The sequence below is a fragment of the Alosa alosa genome, chromosome 18, assembly GCF_017589495.1.
Source record: "Alosa alosa isolate M-15738 ecotype Scorff River chromosome 18, AALO_Geno_1.1, whole genome shotgun sequence".
Lineage (NCBI taxonomy): Eukaryota > Metazoa > Chordata > Actinopteri > Clupeiformes > Clupeidae > Alosa > Alosa alosa.
This window is the reverse complement of record NC_063206.1, coordinates 2115679-2139639: the sequence shown is the minus strand read 5'-3', so window position 1 is coordinate 2139639 and position 23961 is coordinate 2115679. Positions and strand designations below refer to the sequence as shown.

At 45.4% G+C, this 23961-nt stretch overlaps 2 protein-coding genes across 3 annotated transcripts in view; one reads left to right on the top strand and one right to left on the bottom strand.

Annotated features, from left to right (window-relative positions):
- The window catches only part of LOC125311654 (adipocyte plasma membrane associated protein), a 15949-nt gene extending 4380 nt beyond the window's left edge, over nucleotides 1-11569 (top strand). The window contains exons 5-9 of the mRNA XM_048269917.1: nucleotides 18-134; nucleotides 605-779; nucleotides 4990-5124; nucleotides 10074-10266; nucleotides 11204-11569. Coding sequence (XP_048125874.1) covers nucleotides 18-134; nucleotides 605-779; nucleotides 4990-5124; nucleotides 10074-10266; nucleotides 11204-11413 — 830 coding nt within the window. The 3' untranslated portion in view covers nucleotides 11414-11569. The remainder of the gene's footprint in view (nucleotides 1-17; nucleotides 135-604; nucleotides 780-4989; nucleotides 5125-10073; nucleotides 10267-11203) is intronic.
- A 5699-nt stretch (nucleotides 11570-17268) lies between these two features.
- Nucleotides 17269-23707, bottom strand: LOC125311745 (cystatin-2). 2 transcript variants are annotated; one of them, XM_048270056.1, is made up of 5 exons: nucleotides 23597-23707; nucleotides 20398-20561; nucleotides 19923-20042; nucleotides 17852-17983; nucleotides 17269-17717 (listed from the first exon to the last, which is right to left on the bottom strand). In XM_048270056.1, the coding sequence occupies exons 1-5, from the start codon at nucleotides 23649-23651 to the stop codon at nucleotides 17703-17705; spliced, it is 486 nt and encodes a 161-aa protein (XP_048126013.1). In that variant the 5' UTR covers nucleotides 23652-23707; the 3' UTR covers nucleotides 17269-17702. The 2 variants fall into 2 exon arrangements, with proteins under 2 accessions (XP_048126013.1, XP_048126012.1); XM_048270055.1 differs by having other exon boundaries at nucleotides 17269-17983; nucleotides 23597-23703.
- Between the last annotated feature and the right edge of the window lie 254 nt (nucleotides 23708-23961).

Below are 23961 nucleotides of genomic sequence, written 5' to 3'. Positions count from 1 at the left end.
TGTCCAAAACTCCTCAGGTTCCCATGACGACGAGCCGACCTGCGGACGACCTCTGGGCATTCGGGTGGGACCCAATGGCACGCTGTTCGTGGCTGACGCCTACCTGGGGCTGTTCGAGGTCAATCCCGTCACAGGTGAGGTACCTGTGTAACACGGGAGAGCCCGGAGTGTGTGGGGTCACATGTACAGTTATTCATTTAGTACAAATGTCAATCAGTGTCAATCAGTGGGAAATGTCAATCAGTGTCAGTGAGTGGGAAATGTCAATCAGTGGGATATGTCAATCAGTGTGAAATGTCAATCAGTGGTTCTCAAAGCCTTCGATGATGCTCTCAAATGCATTGTTTTGTCCACAAGACTGTCGGTTACCAAGATGGTGTTAACAGTAACTAATAACTATAGATTAGTAATCGATTAGTTGTCAACTGTTAACACTATCTTGGTAACCGATTGAAGTCATTTGTTAATCTAAAACACTCCTAATGTCTGCTTTCCATATTGCTGATTAATGATTAACGGATTAAAGTTTGCAGCCCTTCATCCCAGAGGCCCATGTTGTGGAATGTACATCACCTGTCCACCCTTCCTCTCCGCCCTCATCCAGGTCACGTGACGACGCTGGTGCAGGCCAGTCAGATGGTTGCCGGGCAGCGTCTCTCCTTCATCAACGACCTGGATGTGACGCAGGATGGCAGGAAGGTGTACTTCACCGACTCCTCCAGCAGGTGGCAGCGCAGGGACTACCTGCAGCTCATCATGGAGGCCACTGCAGACGGCCGGTGAGACTCAGCGCAGGGAACAAGAGGACCGAGATAGTCTCAGGGCTACTGATAGAGCTCACAGTGACCGAGATCTCAGTCTCAGGGCTACTGATAGAGCTCACAGTGACCGAGATCTCAGGGCTACTAGAGCTCACAGTGACCGAGATCTCAGTCTCAGGGATGTGAGAGGTGTGTTAACACAGGGATGTGAGAGGTGTGTTAACACAGGGATGTGAGAGGTGCTTTAACACAGAGATGTGAGAGGTGCTTTAACACAGAGATGTGAACACAGATGTGAGAGGTGTGTTAACACAGGGATGTGAGAGGTGCTTTAACACAGAGATGTGAACACAGATGTGAGAGGTGTGTTAACACAGAGATGTGAACACAGATGTGAGAGGTGTGTTAACACAGGGATGTGAGAGGTGCTTTAACACAGAGATGTGAACACAGATGTGAGAGGTGTGTTAACACAGGGATATGAGAGGTGAGAGGTGTGTTAACACAGGGATGTGAGAGGTGTGTTAACACAGGGATGTGAGAGGTGTGTTAACACAGGGATGTGAGAGGTGTGTTAACACAGGGATATGAGAGGTGAGAGGTGTGTTAACACAGGGATGTGAGAGGTGCTTTAACACAGAGATGTGAACACAGATGTGAGAGGTGTGTTAACACAGGGATGTGAGAGGTGCTTTAACACAGAGATGTGAGAGGTGCTTTAACACAGAGATGTGAACACAGATGTGAGAGGTGTGTTAACACAGAGATGTGAACACAGATGTGAGAGGTGTGTTAACACAGGGATGTGAGAGGTGCTTTAACACAGAGATGTGAACACAGATGTGAGAGGTGTGTTAACACAGGGATGTGAGAGGTGCTTTAACACAGAGATGTGAACACAGATGTGAGAGGTGTGTTAACACAGAGATGTGAACACAGATGTGAGAGGTGTGTTAACACAGAGATGTGAACACAGATGTGAGAGGTGTGTTAACACAGGGATGTGAGAGGTGTGTTAACACAGGGATATGAGAGGTGAGAGGTGTGTTAACACAGAGATGTGAACACAGATGTGAGAGGTGTGTTAACACAGGGATATGAGAGGTGAGAGGTGTGTTAACACAGAGATGTGAGAGGTGCTTTAACACAGAGATGTGAACACAGATGTGAGAGGTGTGTTAACACAGAGATGTGAACACAGATGTGAGAGGTGTGTTAACACAGGGATGTGAGAGGTGCTTTAACACAGAGATGTGAACACAGATGTGAGAGGTGTGTTAACACAGGGATGTGAGAGGTGCTTTAACACAGAGATGTGAACACAGATGTGAGAGGTGTGTTAACACAGAGATGTGAACACAGATGTGAGAGGTGTGTTAACACAGGGATATGAGAGGTGAGAGGTGTGTTAACACAGGGATGTGAGAGGTGCTTTAACACAGAGATGTGAACACAGATGTGAGAGGTGTGTTAACACAGGGATATGAGAGGTGAGAGGTGTGTTAACACAGGGATGTGAGAGGTGCTTTAACACAGAGATGTGAACACAGATGTGAGAGGTGTGTTAACACAGGGATGTGAGAGGTGTGTTAACACAGGGATATGAGAGGTGAGAGGTGTGTTAACACAGAGATGTGAGAGGTGCTTTAACACAGAGATGTGAACACAGATGTGAGAGGTGTGTTAACACAGGGATATGAGAGGTGAGAGGTGTGTTAACACAGGGATATGAGAGGTGAGAGGTGTGTTAACACAGGGATGTGAGAGGTGTGTTAACACAGGGATATGAGAGGTGAGAGGTGTGTTAACACAGGGATGTGAGAGGTGCTTTAACACAGAGATGTGAACACAGATGTGAGAGGTGTGTTAACACAGGGATGTGAGAGGTGCTTTAACACAGAGATGTGAACACAGATGTGAGAGGTGTGTTAACACAGAGATGTGAACACAGATGTGAGAGGTGTGTTAACACAGGGATGTGAGAGGTGTGTTAACACAGGGATATGAGAGGTGAGAGGTGTGTTAACACAGGGATGTGAGAGGTGTGTTAACACAGGGATATGAGAGGTGAGAGGTGTGTTAACACAGAGATGTGAGAGGTGCTTTAACACAGAGATGTGAGAGGTGCTTTAACACAGAGATGTGAACACAGATGTGAGAGGTGTGTTAACACAGGGATGTGAGAGGTGCTTTAACACAGAGATGTGAACACAGATGTGAGAGGTGCTTTAACACAGAGATGTGAACACAGATGTGAGAGGTGTGTTAACACAGAGATGTGAACACAGATGTGAGAGGTGTGTTAACACAGAGATGTGAACACAGATGTGAGAGGTGTGTTAACACAGAGATGTGAACACAGATGTGAGAGGTGTGTTAACACAGGGATGTGAGAGGTGCTTTAACACAGAGATGTGAGAGGTGCTTTAACACAGAGATGTGAACACAGATGTGAGAGGTGTGTTAACACAGGGATGTGAGAGGTGTGTTAACACAGGGATATGAGAGGTGAGAGGTGTGTTAACACAGAGATGTGAACACAGATGTGAGAGGTGTGTTAACACAGGGATGTGAGAGGTGCTTTAACACAGAGATGTGAACACAGATGTGAGAGGTGTGTTAACACAGAGATGTGAACACAGATGTGAGAGGTGTGTTAACACAGGGATATGAGAGGTGAGAGGTGTGTTAACACAGGGATATGAGAGGTGAGAGGTGTGTTAACACAGGGATGTGAGAGGTGTGTTAACACAGAGATGTGAACACAGATGTGAGAGGTGTGTTAACACAGGGATGTGAGAGGTGCTTTAACACAGAGATGTGAACACAGATGTGAGAGGTGTGTTAACACAGGGATGTGAGAGGTGTGTTAACACAGAGATGTGAACACAGATGTGAGAGGTGTGTTAACACAGGGATGTGAGAGGTGTGTTAACACAGGGATATGAGAGGTGAGAGGTGTGTTAACACAGGGATGTGAGAGGTGCTTTAACACAGAGATGTGAACACAGATGTGAGAGGTGTGTTAACACAGAGATGTGAACACAGATGTGAGAGGTGTGTTAACACAGAGATGTGAGAGGTGCTTTAACACAGAGATGTGAACACAGATGTGAGAGGTGTGTTAACACAGGGATGTGAGAGGTGCTTTAACACAGAGATGTGAACACAGATGTGAGAGGTGTGTTAACACAGAGATGTGAACACAGATGTGAGAGGTGTGTTAACACAGAGATGTGAACACAGATGTGAGAGGTGTGTTAACACAGAGATGTGAGAGGTGCTTTAACACAGAGATGTGAGAGGTGCTTTAACACAGAGATGTGAGAGGTGCTTTAACACAGAGATGTGAACACAGATGTGAGAGGTGTGTTAACACAGGGATGTGAGAGGTGCTTTAACACAGAGATGTGAACACAGATGTGAGAGGTGTGTTAACACAGAGATGTGAGAGGTGCTTTAACACAGAGATGTGAACACAGATGTGAGAGGTGTGTTAACACAGGGATGTGAGAGGTGTGTTAAAACAGAGATGTGAGAGGTGCGTTAACACAGGGGATGTGAGAGGTGCTTTAACACAGAGATGTTAACACAGAGGTGTGTTAAAACAGAGATGTGAAGGTTAACCAGGGATGTAGGAATGCTCTGCTCTAAGAATAAACAGAGATGTGAAGGTTCCCCTAGAATGCTGCTCTAGAATAAATAGATTGTTCCAGGATCCACAGATCATGTTTGGCACAATGACCGTCACCCTTTCACCTCTTTGAATGGGTCATCTGAGTTGTCCCTGTCAGTGGCGCATTCTTAAAGCTGAACAGGCACATCTCTGTGTTAACGCATGTGAAAGGTGCGTTAACACAGAGATGTGAGAGGTAAGAGGTGTGTTAACACAGAGATGTGAGAGGTGAGTGAACACAGAGATGTGAGGTGTGAGAGGTGCTTTAACACAGAGATGTGAACACAGATGTGAGAGGTGTGTTAACACAGGGATATGAGAGGTGAGAGGTGTGTTAACACAGGGATGTGAGAGGTGTGTTAACACAGGGATGTGAGAGGTGCATGATACACTGGAGTCCCCAGAGTAGTTTGTATTTATTGATCATTATTTCATATTTAGATAGAGAAACATACAAACTTTCTTTCATGTACATTTACTTGGTACTAATTTGTATAAAGCATCTAATGTGCTTGTGTGTATTTGTCCATGTTTGTCTGTGTGTGTCTGTAGAGTTCTGGAGTACGACACGGTGACCAGGCAAGTGTCGGTGATGATGGAGGGTCTGCGTTTCCCCAACGGCATCCAGCTGCTTCCTGACGAGGAGTCTGTGCTTGTCACCGAGACAACCATGGCCAGGATCCGCAGGTCAGACTCAAGCAGTCACCTTTAACCTTTGACCTCTGAACCCTGCACAGGCAGCCCCAGGCCCTAGAATAAATGGAGCTCCTCTAGGAATGCTCTGCTCTAGAATAAATAGAGCCCCTCTAGGAATGCTCTGCGCTAGAATAAATAGAGCCCCTCTGCTCTAGATTGTTCCAGGATCCACAGATCATGTTTGGCACAATGACCGTCACCCTTTCACCTCTGTGAGTGGGTCATCTGAGTTGTCCCTGTCAGTGGCGCATTCTTAAAGCTGAACAGGCACATCTCTGTGTTAACGCATGTGAAAGGTGAGTTAACACAGAGATGTGAGGTGTGAGAGGTGCTTTGAGTGGGTCATCTGAGTTGTCCCTGTCAGTGCGCATTCTCAAAGCTGAACAGGCACATCTCTGTGTCTCTTATCAAGTATCTGAGTTGTCCCCGTCAGTGGCGCATTCTCAAAGCTGAACAGGCACATCTCTGTGTTAACGCATGTGAGAGGTGAGTTAACACAGAGATGTGAGGTGTGAGAGGTGCTTTGAGTGGGTCATCTGAGTTGTCCCTGTCAGTACGCATTCTCAAAGCTGAACAGGCACATCTCTGTGTCTCTTATCAAGTATCTGAGTTGTCCCCGTCAGTGGCGCATTCTCAAAGCTGAACAGGCACATCTCTGTGTTAGCATGTGAGGTGAGTTAACACAGAGATGTGATATATGAAGGTGCTTTGAGTGGGTCGAGTTAACACAGAGATGTGATTGCTTTGAGTGGGTCAAACCATCCTTAAAAATATTTTTGTTTTGCAGTAACAGCCAAAAAAATTAAAATGGAGTCCATTAGGTAGGTCAATATTTTTTTTTCAAGATTCAAAGTAAAAAAAAGTACAATTTTGGTCATGGTGATTTTGTGCAGGAATGAATTTACACAAATGTGCATATCGTGGCGTAACTGACTGGGTCTTCAACCCGTGCCTTCAGGCGCACCATTGCAAACCTCATTCTGATGCAGGTTATATAGACCAGCCTTTCTCAAACTTCTTTGACCTGAGGCCGGTCATGGCAGACTTTTAGGTCATAAGGCTCATCTACATGTACCCAGAAAGAAGGCTACAATAGCTCTTGGCCGTTATATTGAAATTTGACTATACAATACTCAATGCTATACAGTGTATTATACAGTCTCTGCTCTGTTTCTAAGGAAGTTCTAAAACAAGCGTCGTTCTATTAAGTTTTCGTTAAATAAATAAATAGCCTTCCAACAGGTTGAGGCGGGCTTTGATACCAACGTTATCGATTAGTTTCAGTTTCTCGCGCGACCGCATTGAATGAATGCTCATACCACCACTTAATTGTAGGGCTCCATGTTTAATGACATCGATGCTTAAGAAACGTTTGTTTTCTTTTTTAAAATCGATCCAGCGGTTTTCTTGATCAACTAAGCAGCAAATTATCAGATGAAGGACGGGCCTAATTTCCTCCACTCCAGCGGACCAGCAGTCTCCCATGTTTGCGGACCCATATTTTTGAAAATGCTGAATAGACCACAACCAATTTCAATACTCCGACCACGGTCACCGTTAGACTAGGGAGAAAGGGATGAGAAAAGATCTGGCCACAGTTCTTCCAGAACCGTGCCAAATAAAAGCGTTATCAGTTTGTGTGAATGAAGCAGGCGTAGGCCATAGTGTGACATCGTAAAACCAATGGTGTAGAGACGCCACAGGTTTTTAAGTGAGCCGCGTTTGCATGTAGGCAATTTATATTCACAATACTTGGGCCTACTAAAAAGAAATATTATTTTATTGCATTTGTATTGGTTGTTTAGAGTAAAAAAAACAATCGATGCGGTGTGCTTGCAAGTTTACAACCCGACAAGTCGGTCGGACTAAAAGGGGAAAAAAATAAATATTTGGGTGGGTTCTAAATTGACAGAGGTCGATCGAGATTCTGACAAAGCGAAAATATTTTTAAGGATGGCCTCATCTGAGTTGTCCCTGTCAGTGCGCATTCTCAAAGCTGAACAGGCACATCTGTGTCTCTTATCAAGTATCTGAGTTGTCCCCGTCAGTGGCGCATTCTCAAAGCTGAACAGGCACATCTCTGTGTTAACGCATGTGAGAGGTGAGTTAACATAGAGATGTGAGGTGTGAGAGGTGCTTTGAGTGGCTCATCTGAGTTGTCCCTGTCAGTGCGCATTCTCAAAGCTGAACAGGCACATCTCTGTGTCTCTTATCAAGTATCTGAGTTGTCCCCGTCAGTGGCGCATTCTCAAAGCTGAACAGGCACATCTCTGTGTTAACGCATGTGAGAGGTGAGTTAACACAGAGATGTGAGAGGTGCGTTAACACAGAGGTGTGAGAGGTGCGTTAACACAGAGATGTGAGAGGTGCGTTAACACAGAGATGTGAGAGGTGCGTTAACACAGCTTTGTCGTTAACACAGAGATGTGAGAGAGGTCTTGCGTTAACACAGAGAGGTGTGAGAGGTGCGTTAACACACAGAGATGTGAGAGGTCGTTAACACAGAGATGTGAGAATGCGTTAACACAGAGGTGTGAGAGGTGCGTTAACACAGAGATGTGAATGTGAGGTCGCGTTAACACAGAGATGTGAGAACACAGAGATGTGAGAGGTGCGTTAACACAGAGATGTGAGGTGTGAGAGGTGCGTTAACACAGAGATGTGAGGTGTGAACACAGAGGTGCTTTTAACACAGAGATGTGAGGTGTGAGGGAGGTCGTTAACACACAGAGATGTGAGAGGTGCGTTAACACAGAGATGTGAGAGGTGAGTTAACACAGAGATGTGAGGTGTGAGAGGTGCTTTAACACAGAGATGTGAGGTGTGAGAGGTGCTTTAACACAGAGATGTGAGGTGTGAGAGGTGCGTTAACACAGAGATGTGAGAGGTGCGTTAACACAGAGATGTGAGAGGTGCGTTAACACAGAGATGTGAGAGGTGCGTTAACACAGAGGTGTGAGAGGTGCGTTAACACAGAGATGTGAGGTGTGAGAGGTGCGTTAACACAGAGATGTGAGAGGTGCGTTAACACAGAGATGTGAGAGGTGAGTTAACACAGAGATGTGAGGTGTGAGAGGTGCTTTAACACAGAGATGTGAGGTGTGAGAGGTGCTTTAACACGAGAGATGTGAGAGGTGAGGTTAACACAGAGATGTGAGGTGTGAGAGGTGCTTTGACACAGAGATGTGAGAGGTGCTTTGACACAGAGATGTGAGGTGTGAGAGGTGAGTTAACACAGAGATGTGAGGTGTGAGAGGTGCTTTGACACAGAGATGTGAGGTGTGAGAGGTGAGTTAACACAGAGATGTGAGATGTGAGAGGTGAGTTAACACAGAGATGTGAGGTGTGAGAGGTGAGTTAACACAGAGATGTGAGGTGTGAGAGGTGAGTTAACACAGAGATGTGAGGTGTGAGAGGTGAGTTAACACAGAGATGTGAGGTGTGAGAGGGTGGGGTTAACACAGAGATGTGAGGGATGTGAGGGATGTGAGGTGTGAGGTGCTTTGACACAGAGATGTGAGGTGTGACACAGAGATGTGAGGTGTGAGAGGTGAGTTAACACAGAGATGTGAGGTGTGAGAGGTGCTTTGACACAGAGATGTGAGGTGTGAGAGGTGCTTTGACACAGAGATGTGAGGTGTGAGAGGTGAGTTAACACAGAGATGTGAGATGTGAGAGGTGAGTTAACACAGAGATGTGAGGTGTGAGAGGTGAGTTAACACAGAGATGTGAGATGTGAGAGGTGAGTTAACACAGAGATGTGAGGTGTGAGAGGTGCTTTGACACAGAGATGTGAGAGGTGCTTTGACACAGAGATGTGAGGTGTGAGAGGTGAGTTAACACAGAGATGTGAGGTGTGAGAGGTGCTTTGAGTGGCTCATCTGAGTTGTCCCTGTCAGTGCGCATTCTCAAAGCTGAACAGGCATCAGTCGCTTTTGTGTCACCGTCTCGAAAAAACTTTCAAAACTTTCCAAAGTGTGAACTCTAAAAGCTGCCTCTCCTATATCGCGTGATGTGCAAAAGTGTGAACTCTAAAAGCTGCCTCCCCTTTATCGTGTGATGTGCAAAAGTGTGAACTTTAAAAGCTGCCTCACGTATATCGCGTGATGTGTGATGGTTTGTCCACAGACTGATCTGTTTATAATTGTCACAAGTCGACAAGTCTGCTGTGATGTGATAAAGGTTTTATAAAAAACTCTAAGGTCGTTCTTGAGCTTTAAATAGCTGCAGCGTTTTAGAGCCCCGTTTAGGAATGATGCAATTTTAATGTCAACTGCCTAATTCAACGTGGCAAGTGTAGAAATGGCTTCCCACATCCACCCATTCTGCGTGTGTTTGAAATGTGTTATTTTGGTCAGCAGTAAACTGACAGCAGAGAAGAAAATGGGGACACACTTATGCGCGCACACACACACACAGACAGACAGAGAGAGTGAGTCTATGTATCCAGGATGAGTAAAAATATGAGCACATTCTAAAGGTTCATGTAGCACAAACGGAAGTGCATGCTGTTGTCGTGGAGACCGCTTGGCACATTAGAGTCCCAGAGATAAATAGTGTCCTTTCGGTTTCTACCGACAGTCACTTGGAGACAGAGTATCCCCCTCCAGTGTTGCACTTGATCTTGAGAGGGTGTGTGTGTGTGTGGTGCCTCAGTGCCTTGGTTTATGGTCTCACTCTCTCTCTTTTTAACCAAGTATACATCGGGCTGTTTTTTTTTTGGGCAATGTATTTCTACCCATCTATTCGACAGTACAGTATATGCAGGAAGTATCTGATTGGTGCTTGTAGTCTAAGCTGCATTGTGATTGGTGCGTGTAGTCTAAGCTGCATTGTGATTGGTGCGTGTAGTCTAAGCTGTATTGTGATTGGTGCGTGTAGTCTAAGCTGCGTTGTGATTGGTGCGTGTAGTCTAAGCTGTGTTGTGTGGCCTCCTGCAGAGTGCACGTGTCCGGCCTGAACAAGGGAGGAATGGATACGTTCATCGACAACCTGCCCGGTTTCCCCGACAACGTGCGGCGCAGCTCGTCCGGGGGCTACTGGGTGGCCATGTCGGCCGTGCGGCCCAATCCCGGCTTCTCCATGCTCGACTTCCTGTCCCAGAGGCCCTGGATCAAGAAGCTCATCTTCAAGGTCGGCCGTCAAGTTTATGTCTCCATCCTGACGGGTCTGTTGTGGCCTATGCAGCCATGTGGACTTAACGTTGAAGGAGCTATCCGTAGGATTTTAGTTGTCATGAATGCACCATTGTATTAGATATGTCATAGTGATATTATGAGAGTTAGGTCTGATGTTAGCTGCTAAGCATAGCATATAGCTTAAGGGATATTATGAGAGAGTTAGGTCTGAAGTTAGCATAGCATGTTAGCTGCTTAGCATAGCATATAACTTAAGTGGAAATCTGGACAACAGCTTTTTTATTACCTGTGAAGTATTTCATATTACTCTTGCTGATGACGTCACTATGGGCCGTGAAGGAAAATGTAAAGGTCTCTCTCTCTCTATCTCTCTCTATCTCTCTCTCTCTATGTCCCTTTCTCTCTCCCTCTCTCTGTCCCCTTCTCTCTCCCCTCCCCCCTCTCTCCTCCGCCTCTCTCCCTCTCTCCTCCTCTCCTTCCCTCTCTCTCTGTCCCTTCTCTCTCTCTCTCTCTCTCTCCTCCCTCCTCTCTCTGTCCCTTCTCTCCCCTCCTCCCTCTCTCTGTCCCTTCTCTCCTCTCTCTCTCTCCTCCCTCTCTGTCCCCCTTCCCTCTCCCTCCTCCCTCTCTCTCCCCTCCTCTCTCTGTCCTTCTATGTCCCTCTCCCTCTCCCTCCCTCTCCTCTATCCCTTCTCTCTCTCTCCCTCTCTCTCTCTCTCCCCCTCTCTCCTCCCTCGCTCTCTCTGTCCCTTCTCCTCTCTCCTCTCTCTCTCTCTCTCTCTCTCTCTCCTCTCTCCTCTCCCTCTCTCTCTCTCTCTCCTCCCTCTCTCTCTCTCCCTCTCCCTCTCTCTGTCCCCTTCTCTCTCTCTCCCTCTCTCCCTCTCTCTCTCTCTCTCTCTCTCTCTCTCTCCTCCCTCTCTCTCTCCTGCATGTAGCTGTTCAGCCATGACGTGCTGCTGAAGTTCGTGCCGCGTTACAGCCTGGTGCTGGAGCTCCACGAGAGTGGTGTGTGTGTGCGCAGCCTCCACGACCCGCACGGCGAGGTGGCGGCCTACGTCAGCGAGGCTCACGAGCACGACGGCCACCTCTACCTGGGCTCCTTCCGCTCCCCGTACCTGTGCAGACTCGACCTCCGCCAGGTGTGAGGAGGAGGGGCTACGGAGCCCAGCTGAACCGGACCCCACTGGCCACAACTGGAACACACACCTGTGGGAGTCTGACAGACTAGACCTGTGTGTGTGTGTGTGCACACTTGTCTGTCTGTCTGTGTGTGTCTGTGTGTGTCTGTGTGTGTGCGTGTGCGTGTGCAGTGTGTGTGTGTGTGTGTGTGTGTGCCTATCTGTGTATGTGTGTATCTGCGCTTGTCTGCATATGTATGTGTTGGTCTGTGTGAGTAAGTCTGTGTATGTAGGTGTGTGTAGGCAGGGTGTGTGTGTGTGTGTGTGTGTGTGTGTGTGTGTGTGTGTGTATCTGTGCACTTGTCTGCGTTGGTGTGTGTGAGTAAGTCTGTGTATGTGCGTGTGTGTAGGCAGGGTGTGTGTGTGTGTGTGTGTGTGTTTCTGAGTGTGTGTGTCCTTGTGGGTATATTGCATGTTGGTTGCCTTAGTTAAGCTTTTATACAGCATCCAATTATGGCTTATAACAGCCAGGAAAGAAAACCGCCTCACAAGTCAATTATTTTAGCACACACACACACACACACACAGACAATGTAATTTAACACAAGGCAGCATAGTGTTACCAGAGCACTCTTTGAAACATAAGATGCAATATATGAACTCTGCACATGCCTCTTTACTAATGACCTGCAGCTGATAAGCTAAATCCTGATTGGCCTCCTACACTAGCCTAGTGAGCACCTGATTAGAAGGGTCTGTACTGGCCTCCTACACTAGCCTAGTGAGCACCTGATTAGAAGGGTCTGTACTGGCCTCCTACACTAGCCTAGTGAGCACCTGATTAGAAGGGTCCTTCCATCCACACTATGGATGCCTGTGGCTCTGTGGTGTTGTGGAGACAGAGACAGAGTCTTGTGTTTGTGCGTAATCCTGCACACTGGCCACAACCAATTCCTGTTCTAACTAGGCCATTACTCTGCCCAGCCCAGCCCACAGGACTGCTTCCAAACAGAACATTCTAGATTACTACCACCCTCTAGATAGCAAAAGCATTCTAGATTAGAACATTCTAGATTACTACCACACTCTAGATAGCAAAAGCATTCTAGATTGGTACAGCACTGATGTTCTAGAAACATGCTATATCTTTTTAAATCACTACAAGCTTCTAACTTGCAAAAGCCTTCATCAAAGATCCTTGATTACTAGCAAGATAGAGCAACGTAATTCGTTACTATGGGAGCAAAACGGGACAGTTCCGGTCTGCATAAGTGGGAGTGTCACCTTACGTCACTAAATAAACTTTCTCTCTTAATAAGCAATAAGAACAGATAAACCTAATTGTGTTCACAGTATTATTGTCTATAATCATGTATGATACCAATGAATCATTCTTTAGGACATGATATGAATAATTTAATTAGTCATGTGAACCGAAGCTAGCTAGCTAGCTAGCTAACGCTAACTTAAAAATGCTATACAAGTGGATGGGAGTAGCTATGGCAATACAGCTATGCGCTAACAAGTGACTAGTAGTTGAAGGACTTCGCTTAAACTTAATATACTGTTGCAAATTCACTTGAGTATAAACTATCCACTTTAACTAATGTAAGTAATGTTATTCAGCTAGTTGTCATTTCAAAGAAATTACACTTCTCGCTTAAAATTTTACCTTAGCTAAGAGGATAGCTAGCATGCTAACAACCGGACACTAACTGGCAGCAGCATGGTCTGATATTAAGTTATTTTATCACAAATCCGAACGCTAAAAAATTACACTTTTAGGCTTGAAATGATCCCAAACACTTACAGATGACAAAAATTTCCAAAAAACCCTCAACAAATCCAGAAAGACATAATGACCAATTTATTGGTAAAATTCCACAAGTCTCCATTGACATTAGTGCAGCGAGGGTTTACTCTGGTCTGCATAAAGGGGGATTTTCCCCCCTCCCCCTTGCAATAATCGAACGCGGAAATTGTCGAACGTTTGCGCCTCTCGCTCCGCTTTAACCCTCTCTGCCTTCATTGTCACTGCATACACAGTGATAATAAACGACCACTTGTTACATTGTAGCAGTTGTTCTGGATTGATTTAAAGAACTATATTAAATAATAATAGAAACTTTATGTTAATTATGTTCATTTTCAACTGTGCCAATTATGTACGTAATAGAATGCAATGATGTGTGACGCAAGATGAGTGAGTCCAGTTCTGAAGTTGTGCAATAGGATGTGGTTTCATGTTGAGTTTATTTTTGTTTTGCTTTGCTTTTATGGGGAGGGGGGACAACATATTGTACAGCATTGCAGCAGAGGCTATAGGAAGCAGAAGTTGCTCTAATATCAGACCATTGGGCAGCCGTGGCCTACTGGTTAGCGCTTCAGACTTGTAACTAGAGGGTTGCCGGATCGAACCCCAACCAGTAGGCACCCTCACTGCTTCCCGAGTGCCGATGTTGTTGCAGACAGCTCACTGCGCCGGGATTAGTGTGTGCTTCACCTCACTGTGTGTTCACTGTGTGCTGAGTGTGTTTCACTAATTCAAGGATTGGGTTAAATGCAGAGACCAAATTTCCCTCCACTCAAAAAGATATATATATAAATATATATATATATATAATATAGTATATATATATATATAATCAAAACCATCTCAAATGAGAAACTCTAATATCAGACCATAATCAAATCCATCTCAAATGAGAAACTCTTATCAGGCCCTCTGCCTGAAAGCAGAGTCTGAGGCATGCTGAGAGTGATGACTAATTATGACCCTTTTCAAGTTTTAACACATACACTACTCACAAAAAGTCGGGGATATTCGGCTTTCGGGTGAAATTTCAGGATGAAGCTAAATTCCACTATAACCTTTACAGGTGAACTTAATGTGACCTTCTCTAAACTTTTGAATGCGCATGTCCAACAGTTCAATGTTTCACTACTTTCTGTACTCAGGGTTCCTACACATTTTCCATTTCAAAATTCCATACTTTTTCCATACTCAAATTTTCAAACATCTCGGTAGATTTTTCTGACCATATTCTAGACATTGTCAATGGAGTGTTCTACTAATGTAGCATTGTGAGGAGCTGTATAATAATGTTTATTGTTAACTTGTTAGCCCTCAGAAAACACTTGCCCATTGTTGGATACTTTTCATTGGGGAAGTGCTGTGTTGGAAGGTGCACTCACATTTTTAGTTCTCTGTAGACCAGTAGAAAAACCAGTTCTCTGTAGATACAGCATAGCCTACATATGTTGGAGACTAGTGCACTGCTGGCAGAGGCCTCAGAAATTACTGTAAACAGTATTATTTGTTTGCAATAACAGTTTATCAGATAATGCAGTATCCAAGTCTTGGTAACTTTTACAAAATCAAAAAAGTCTACCAGTGTTTTAGCCGAAAATAGCAGAGCTATGCAAACATACCAGTGCACAAGGGTGTAGAGCACGTGCATAGAACAGGGGTTCTCGATTTGGTACCAGGGTCCCCTTGTGGGAGAGATTTTTTCTGAGGACCCCCATTCAATTGTATCTTGATGATGTGGACTGACAGTTAAAGGAATTATCCGGAGTAAAATGCACTTTAGATCAATTTACGGATGATTGGGAGTAGATACGTTGAGTTGACATCAAAATCATGTCATTCGGATGTGTTTTGAGAAAGTTCGATTGTACCGTTTTCAGTCAAAACTCTTTAGCCTGGAAGTGACCAGGGCATGTCATTAAGCTGCTACAAAACACTATTTTAATACCTCTTCTACAGTTCCAAACATTGCACTTACGTGGTAGTGAGTAGAGGGTCCCTAAAGCCAAACCGAAGTATCCCAAGGTCTTTATGTGGTCGGATAGAGAGTCCAGAATGAATTTCATCAAGCCAGTACCTTTCCGGAAATGTTGCTGCTGCAGCTCCCATCTTTAGGGGAAAGTCCGTAGGAGTCGAGGAGTCAACCAATAGGAATGGTTCATTATGACCTGAGTGAAGAGATTAGTACTGTAGATGCAATAGTCTGGAAACACAAATATTTCTCCATACCCTTGTTTCTTTTTTCCATACTTATCCAGACCTGAATTACTAAAATCAAATTCCATACTTTTCCAGGTTTTCCATACTGCGTAGGAACCATGTGTACTGAAACATTAAATTTCACCCGAAAGCCAGATATCCCTAACTTTTTGTGAGTAGTGTATCTAACGCCAAACCATGAGCATCAAATGCTTCAACCCTGAAAGCTGGTGTGGTGTGGTGTGCTGAGTCTGTGATTAGGCCTAGTTCTAGGGCCCCATACTCTTAAGCTGGTGTGCTGAGCCTGTGATTAGGCCTAGTTCTAGGGCCCCATACTCTTAAGATGGTGTGGTGTGCTGGGCCTATGGTTAGGCCTAGTTCTAGGGCCCCATACTGTTAAGCTGGTGTGGTGTGCTGGGCCTATGGTTAGGCCTAGTTCTAGGGCCCCATACTCTTAAACTGGTGTGGTGAGCCTATCATTAGGCCTAGTCCTAGGGTCCCGTACTCTTAAGGGTCATCAGATGGTGAGGAATAAATGAGTATTTGTATTCAGGACCAGCTCCCCCCTCCTTGTGCAGGTATAGCGTCCAGTGTCGGTACCGTCCGTCCGTCGGTCAGATGTAAGGCTCAGCGTTAGATGCGTTAGATCCGTCCTTACGTAGGCTTCACTCGAACCTGTGATACAGGTGGAATTCAGTCTTGGACTCACTTGAGTTTAGTCTGTCTGAACACTCACAGAAATGACTCTCTGGGGGTCAATGACTCTCAGAAAAGACGGCTCTCTGGGGGTCAATGACTCTGAGAACAGACGGCTCTTGCTTGCCTCAGCAGGGTTGTTTTTAATGGGATTTGTCTGTTTTCTTCTTCTGCCTCATGAGAACAGCGCTGTCTCTACGCTGTCAGTGGTGTTGTTTTGCACAGGGATGCTACTGCTCCGCACCACGCCGTCTCCTGTCCTCGCCTGCTGAAAATAGAGATGCGCCGCTTCTCCCAGGTCCTGCCACCCCCATCTGAAGGACATCAGTGGGAAGGCAGAGCGCTCTTTGTTTGTGTCGCTACACGCTACCACAGCCACGTAAAGCACGGGGACCTGAGGAGCCAAGCAGTTCTGTTTCAGCTGTTTATATTTGTGCTGGTGAACCAGCTGTTTCTGCTTATGCCAACATTGTATCTGTTCAAACAATGTGTGTGAGTGTGTTTTGTTTTAAATTCAGTTCTTGAGTTGTGATGACTTGTACATACTGGTAATTGGTTGTGGTTAATAAACTGCAATGCTTTATGCTGTGTCACTGGAACTCCTTCTTCTTCTCTAAGTCACATCCCCGATGTCCCTTAAACACAGCAGCTTCACCACACTGGGCCTGCACATCCCCTCCAACAGCAGCTTCACCACACTGGGCCTGCACATCCCCTAAAGTGGCGTAGCTTATATAGGCAGTGTTGTAGAACTGTTTGGATGTACATAGAAGTTGGTTCAATATTGCAAACAACTCACCTAGATTATACATCTATATTATATTTTACCATGTCTGCTCGCGGACCACCAGTGGTCCCCGGATCACACTTTGAGAAATGCTGCTCTACACACCCCACCCCACAGCACTCCACCCCCCCCCCCCCTCAGCTCCTGAATCATTTAGTTCCTGCAGTATGGCCGATTAGGTGCACAATAAGAACCCAGGGCTTTTCCTCAGAGTATAGCCAACTTCCTGAGAGAGCCCCATCTGGACTTGTTACTGGTCTAGGGATTGGCTCAGAGCATACCCTCCTACCTATACCCAACATCCTGAGAGAAATTGCACCACTGTAGGCCTACTACCAGAACGGCTCCATGCAGTGTTGCTAATCATGCAGAAAGATGCAGACAATCCAATTCAATTCAATTCCTTCCTTTATTGATGAGCAACAGACCAACTGACATTCTCCACTATAACACATAAATGTGCATATGGTATTGTGTTGGGTGTCTGTATAAGTCAGTAATGATCTGGGGTGAGGGCTGGTGGTGTTTGGTGTCTGTATCAGTAATGATCTGGGGTGAGGGCTAGTGGTGTTTGGTGTCTGTATCAGTCAGTAATGATCTGGGGTGAGGGCTAGTGGTGTTTGGTGTCTGTATCAGTCAGTACTGATCTGGGGTGAGGGCTGGTGGTGTTTGGTGTCTGTATCAGTAATGATCTGGGGTGAGGGCTAGTGGTGTTTGGTGTCTGTATCAGTCAGTAATGATCTGGGGTGAGGGCTAGTGGTGTTTGGTGTCTGTATCAGTCAGTAATGATCTGGGGTGAGGGCTAGTGGTGTTTGGTGTCTGTATCAGTCAGTACTGATCTGGGGTGAGGGCTGGTGGTGTCTGTATCAGTCAGTGCTGATCTGGGGTGAGGGCTAGTGGTGTTTGGTATCAGTCAGTACTGATCTGGGGTGAGGGCTAGTGGTGTTTGGTGTCTGTATCAGTCAGTACTGATCTGGGGTGAGGGCTGGTGATGGGCCCAAAGGGGGGACAGAGGTAAGTCATCTGAGGGTCGGCAGAAGAAATATGTGGTGGTCATCTTCTCAAGCCAAGGTATGGACCACACTTGGAAGTTACAGAGGAAGGTCTGAAAAAGACACACACACACACGTTAATACCCACACTGAGATACCGGGCCTGTGGGTTCCCAGTGTTGGACCTGAGCACTGACACATTCAGGAACCAACAGCCATCATTCACACAATAACAAACACAAGAGCCAACAGCCATCATTCACACAATAACTAACACAAGAGCCAACAGCCATCATTCACATAACTAACACAAGAGCCAACAGCCATCATTCACACAATAACTAACACAAAAGCCAACAGCCATCATTCACACAATAACTAACACAAGAGCCAACACAATACAGCACAAGCAGTTCACACAGTATAACAGCATGCAACAACATCACTTGGTTGAAATGTGAACACTTAAAAGAGCGCTGCCAGGCAGCTACAGTGCTGCACTCTGGGGGCATGTTCATGGGGCAGCTACAGTGCTGCACTCTGGGGGCATGTTCATGGGGCAGCTACAGCGCTGCACTCTGGGGGCATGAACATGGGGCATCTACAGCGCTGCACTCTGGGGGCATGAACATGGGGCAGCTACAGCGCTGCACTCTGGGGGCATGAACATGGGGCAGCTACAGTGCTACACTCTGGGGTTATAAACATGGGGCAGCTACAGTGCTGCACTCTGGGGGCATGAACATGGGGCAGCTACAGCGCTGCACTCTGGGGGCATGAACATGGGGCAGCTACAGTGCTACACTCTGGGGTTATAAACATGGGGCAGCTACAGCGCTACACTCTGGGGGCATGTTCATGGGGCAGCTACAGCGCTACACTCTGGGGGCATGAACATGGGGCAGCTACAGCGCTACACTCTGGGGGCATTAACATGAGGCAGCTACAGCACTACACTCTGGGGGCATGTTTATGGGGCAGCTACAGTGCTACACTCTGGGGGCATGAACATGGGGCAGTTACAGTGCTACACTCTGGGGGCATGTTCATGAGCCTCCATGTGACCCCCCCCCATCTATCAGAAAAATTGCCGGTAATCTCCTTTAATCAGAGATGCAGCCACACAGTGTACGTGCGACAGCTCACACAATTACCAAAACAAACCAAAGCAAAACCAAAACTAAACTCACGCTAGCAAAGGGTTTAAAAAAAAAAAAAATGCCGCTCCCTGTGCAACATCTAGTCACCTCATTAGTCTACTAATCTTGCTTCATCTTTTCCTTTCTCACTGATGCACAGCAGATAGAGGAGCATGCAAGCCTTGGAGGAGCATACAGCAGGTGCTATTTTGCAGAACAACTTCAGAGTTAACAGAATAGAAACTCTGCTTGCTCCATGGTACATCTGGTTTATGTCAGAGTGTACCGTGGAGCAAGCAGTGTTTCTCTGTTACACTGAACCCATTCTCATTGATCCTCGTGTCTCCCTTTCTCACTGCCACTCATAGTAACTTAAAAGTTCCGTATCAGTGTACTAAGCACACTTTTCTCACTCATCATCAACATCAACTCTATCTGTTCCACCAATCATATCCTATCCATCAGTTCCACGGTTCCTCTTGTTCTATCAGTTCCACGGTTCCTCTTGTTCTATCAGTTCCACTACTCTAATCCACTACTCTAGTCCACTACTCTAGTCCCACTAGTCCACTACTCTAGTCCCACTAGTCCACTACTCTAGTCCACTACACTAGTCCCACTAGTCCACTACTCTAGTCCATTAGCAGTGAAGTCCACTATTCTAGTCCACTACTCTAGTCCCACTAGTCCACTACTCTAATCCACTACTCTAGTCCACTACTCTAGTCCCACTAGTCCACTACTCTAATCCATTAGCAGTGAAGTCCACTATTCTAGTCCACTACTCTAGTCCACTACTCTAGTCCCACTAGTCCACTACTCTAGTCCACTACTCTGGTCCCACTAGTCCACTACTCTAGTCCACTATTCTACTCCATTAGCAGTGAAGTCCACTACTCTGCACCAGACGCACCTGCTGAAGCTGCCCCTTGGGCTGGAACCTGCAGTTGGCCAGGTCAGTGTCCGGGCTTGACTTCCGGCATACGGTGCGTGAGATCTCCACCTCCAGGAAATATTTAATCCCCTTCACAACCTGCCAGGACACAAGGAGGATGTATGGTGATGCATAGTGATGTATTGTGATGCATAGTGATGTATTGTGATGCATAGTGATGTATTGTGATGCATAGTGATGAATGGTGATGCCGATTCAGATAGTACTGTCTGTCACAATGGCTGTACAGACTACTTAAGTGAAAATCAAACCCACATAGACAGGGTCTGCTATGGTCATGCTAACACTGCTAAGTGACCCAGCAATGTATGCACTTGGGATCTTGCCCTTGTGGTATTAAATTAGCAAATAAGTTTGTCTGAGTTATTAAATTAGCTTTGTAATGTGCGCGTTGCCCTTTATTTAGAGTGGGGTCCTCAGGCTCCCATCTGACCTGTCTCTGAGCGCTGTCTATGGCGGAGGCCTTGAAGAGAAACGCGTCGTTGGACTGGTTGTTGAAGGCATTGGTGCCCGACAGCACGGCCTTCTGCACCCCTGGGTCATTCTCGCTGATGTTACGAAGAGCTCCCGGACCAGGCCCTTTAACTGTGAATTTATCTAAGAAACAAAAAACAGAGATGTAAGAAAATATTAGAAAATATTATCGAATTAATTATTTCAAACACACTGAATGTCTACCTATATGACTAGGCTATCTGATGGCAATTACAGATCATCATTCATTTAGTGTTGAGATGTTGTTCATTGAATGAGATACAATAAGATCCAAATAGCGGGGATAGCCAGAACAGATGAAACACGTTTTAATTAAACGTAATCTACAGAGAGATCGTATCACACTGAAAGCTCATATTTTGTCACTAGCAAATAGCCTATAACGGTCCTTTGTCAAATACAGTTGCATTATCAGCCCTGACCAAAACCGGAATTATTTATGCAAAAGTGGAACGTGCTTAATGTTTCATGAAACAGCATGAGAGAGCATGAACCATACTGTTTCTCCCGTTTTGTATTTGCCAAATTTGACAACAGTCTACATTCAAAGCATAGCCTACTTCCAGGCGCACAGGAACATATTTTTGCCAGGGGTGCTGATTAACAAAATAATCATGGATGTCCGACAATTCCTACCCTAGCCTAGCATATTCTATAGTTTGAAGGTTTCAGGACGCCAAGAGTTGTTCAGAGCAAATGATATTACTGAGAACGAGGGCAGGGACACAGACACAGATCTCAATGCACACAGGGCAGATCAAAAAGACACACACACACACACACTACACCAACAGGGGAGGTCCAGCCCCCCACACAAAAAGGAACACACATGAGGGGAAACTAAAAGGGAAACATGTTACACTAAAGACACTAACTTCACACTTATAACTTAACAGAAAACACCATAAACCCCCCAAATGTTCGCTCTCGTATCCCAGCATGCTTTTCGCGGGAGAACGCTAATACTGTCTTTCTGCGCCGACGCTACAATATGATTCGAATTTAGACAGATAAATACGCCATTTCACCGCCGTGTATGAGTAGGTCTAAGAGTGAGAAGTTTTATAATGCCCTGGGCAGCCACATTCCACTGCAACTATGCGCAGCACTTGCCACTCCGACTCATCAATAAAAACTGTGCGCGCACACACCAGTCCCATAGAAGCGCACTTGACTTTACATCATTAACCTATTTCAGTAGGTTATATAGCCAGAGAATGTCCGTAGACGGGCTCTGATATAGCCTAGTCTAAGATAAATTCCTTTTCTGACTTCTTTCTCTTAATCGCCATGGCATTTAGAGTAAAGAATAACGTTCGCGAACCGTTCTGGTTTTGTTGCCAGCATAAAAACAAGCTTACCATCGGCCTATCCGCAAATTAACACAAGGGATGAATTGAACGATGACGAAGTCGGACATATAGGCATAGTTCATATTGGAAAAAAAGTTATACAATTTGGAACTCTAGCTTTTCCCCACCGCAGTCTTTTAATGCCATCTAATCATAACGTGCGCAGTCTGTGCTATAGGCTACTTAAGCCCAAATCACACCCAAGATTCGCAACGAGATGAGCAGCAACTTGATGCAACATTCTAAAACCTTGCAACTGTGACCAGACATGTGAATGCTTTGCGACGGCTTGTAACGACGTGCAACATCTAATTCACACTGCTGTAACCTCCTTTCTGTAACGGTTTCGTGTCATTGCGAATCTTTAAACAGACGATCTGACGGGTTTTAGAACATTAAATACAACCCGAAACTAAAAAACAGACCAGGCCTCAACTGGAGACCGGCCTTTAACCCAAACCTGTAGCCACGCCAGGCGTTTAAAAGAGACAGGCGTCTCTTAGGGACTCGGCGATTATTTGAAGTTTTACGGTATCATATTAATGATCTTAGAATTCACTCATCATTATTACATTACATTAGGCTAACGCATTTATCATCTTTCCTGAAAGTTAGACACCAGAGGGGTATTTCACAAAACCTAGATAAGGGATTAAGCTTGGATTTTTAGGTTATCCTGGATGAATTTAGCCTTGACTTGGTTTCACAAAAGAGATGGCCCATAAATTACCATGGGGATTTATTCTCTGCACCTAGCCTGGTCCCGACCAGGCTCACAGCCAAGCTAAGTTAATTCTAATGGTAATTATGTCGTGTTATTGGTTCAGCTAGCTGTCATTCACATCAGACCTCCGTGCTAATTTTTAAGGAGCTTTATTCCATTTATAAACTATTTGCTAAATGTATTTGCTCGCAAAACAAAACAGATTGTCTGCCTACTATCATATAGTTATTATTTTAATTGTGATAGCCTTATAATTATTAACATAGGCCTTGGTACTCTTTGTTTGCTTATGTTATTGATAGGCGTTTGATGAATAGCCTACTGTAGTTGATTGGAAGTGGAGGGGCAAGTTCTTGGAGGTATTTTCAACTATAATATTAAGGTACATCATACTATGTGCATCTTTGCAGAGGCAAGCGCTTTCTTAATGACGTTGCGTGCCGAGACAAGAAAGCACTCACACGTGGGTGCATACGTAAATTTGCACAAAAATTTGCAGTTGGTCTACCACGCCTACTCCCGCTGTTTTTATAGACATAGCCATGATTCCCCATTCCAAAAAGTACAACTTTACTTCATTGTTAGTCTTTATCAAAAGCGGTTGTTCACTTTGTGTGAATGATGCTATTTTCCGCGTCTTTTTTATTCCAACCGTGGGCATTTTGGAGCAGAAACGAGAACGCGCACACATCCTGAATTACTTACACCTGGCTTGACATAGTTGCTCCTACTCATCTTGGATTGGCGTTAGTGAAACGAGTTTAGCTAGGATGACCAGACCACGCTATGTCAAACCTCGCTTTCTCACTTATCTTGGATGTCTTAATTCTGCCTTTGTGAAATACCCCTCAGATCATCAGTTGATTGTTTTGGCAGCTAGGATTTTGGAACACGTTTTAAAGCAAACAAAACGCAGCAGCCTAAACTACTGTGAAGTGTAATGTTCCTGTCAGGTCACTAGGCTATACATCCACATATTTAGAAATACACCATTAAATCACATTTGTGATGCCAAAGGACACACAAAAACAACTTTGCAAAGTTTGCCGTGACTGACTTACCCAGTGAACACAAAGCAGCCGAGATGCAGAGACAGAGCAGATACCAGGCCTCCATGTCACAGAACGCCTTCTCGACTCTGCAAGTTGATTTCCTGTGAGTCAACACTTTAAAACCACCTTGGTCTAGTGCTGCAAGGCAGGGCTGGCCTTGCAACGACGTTTAACTCACGCCATAATCTATTAGCCAACTAACCTCCGAACTTCTGAAAGTTGTCCTAACGACCTGACACATTTTCCAACATCAGTAGGTCATCATGCATCAAACACCGAGCCCTATCCTATATAGGCTATAATTAGGCCTTTCTGGCGAGTCATGTTAGGTATCGAATAGCCTAGGCCTACTTTATATAATTATTCCTAGCCTA

Excerpts from the sequence above, each read along its gene's own strand:
- LOC125311745 (XM_048270056.1), bottom strand. The coding sequence starts at position 23,651 with ATGGAGGCCTGGTATCTGCTCTGTCTCTGCATCTCGGCTGCTTTGTGT. Across the intron at positions 20,562-23,596 it reads GGCTGCTTTGTGTTCACTGG|ATAAATTCACAGTTAAAGGG; the intron begins GTAAGTCAGTCA and ends TTTGTTTCTTAG. Across the intron at positions 20,043-20,397 it reads TAGACAGCGCTCAGAGACAG|GTTGTGAAGGGGATTAAATA; the intron begins GTCAGATGGGAG and ends GTGTCCTGGCAG.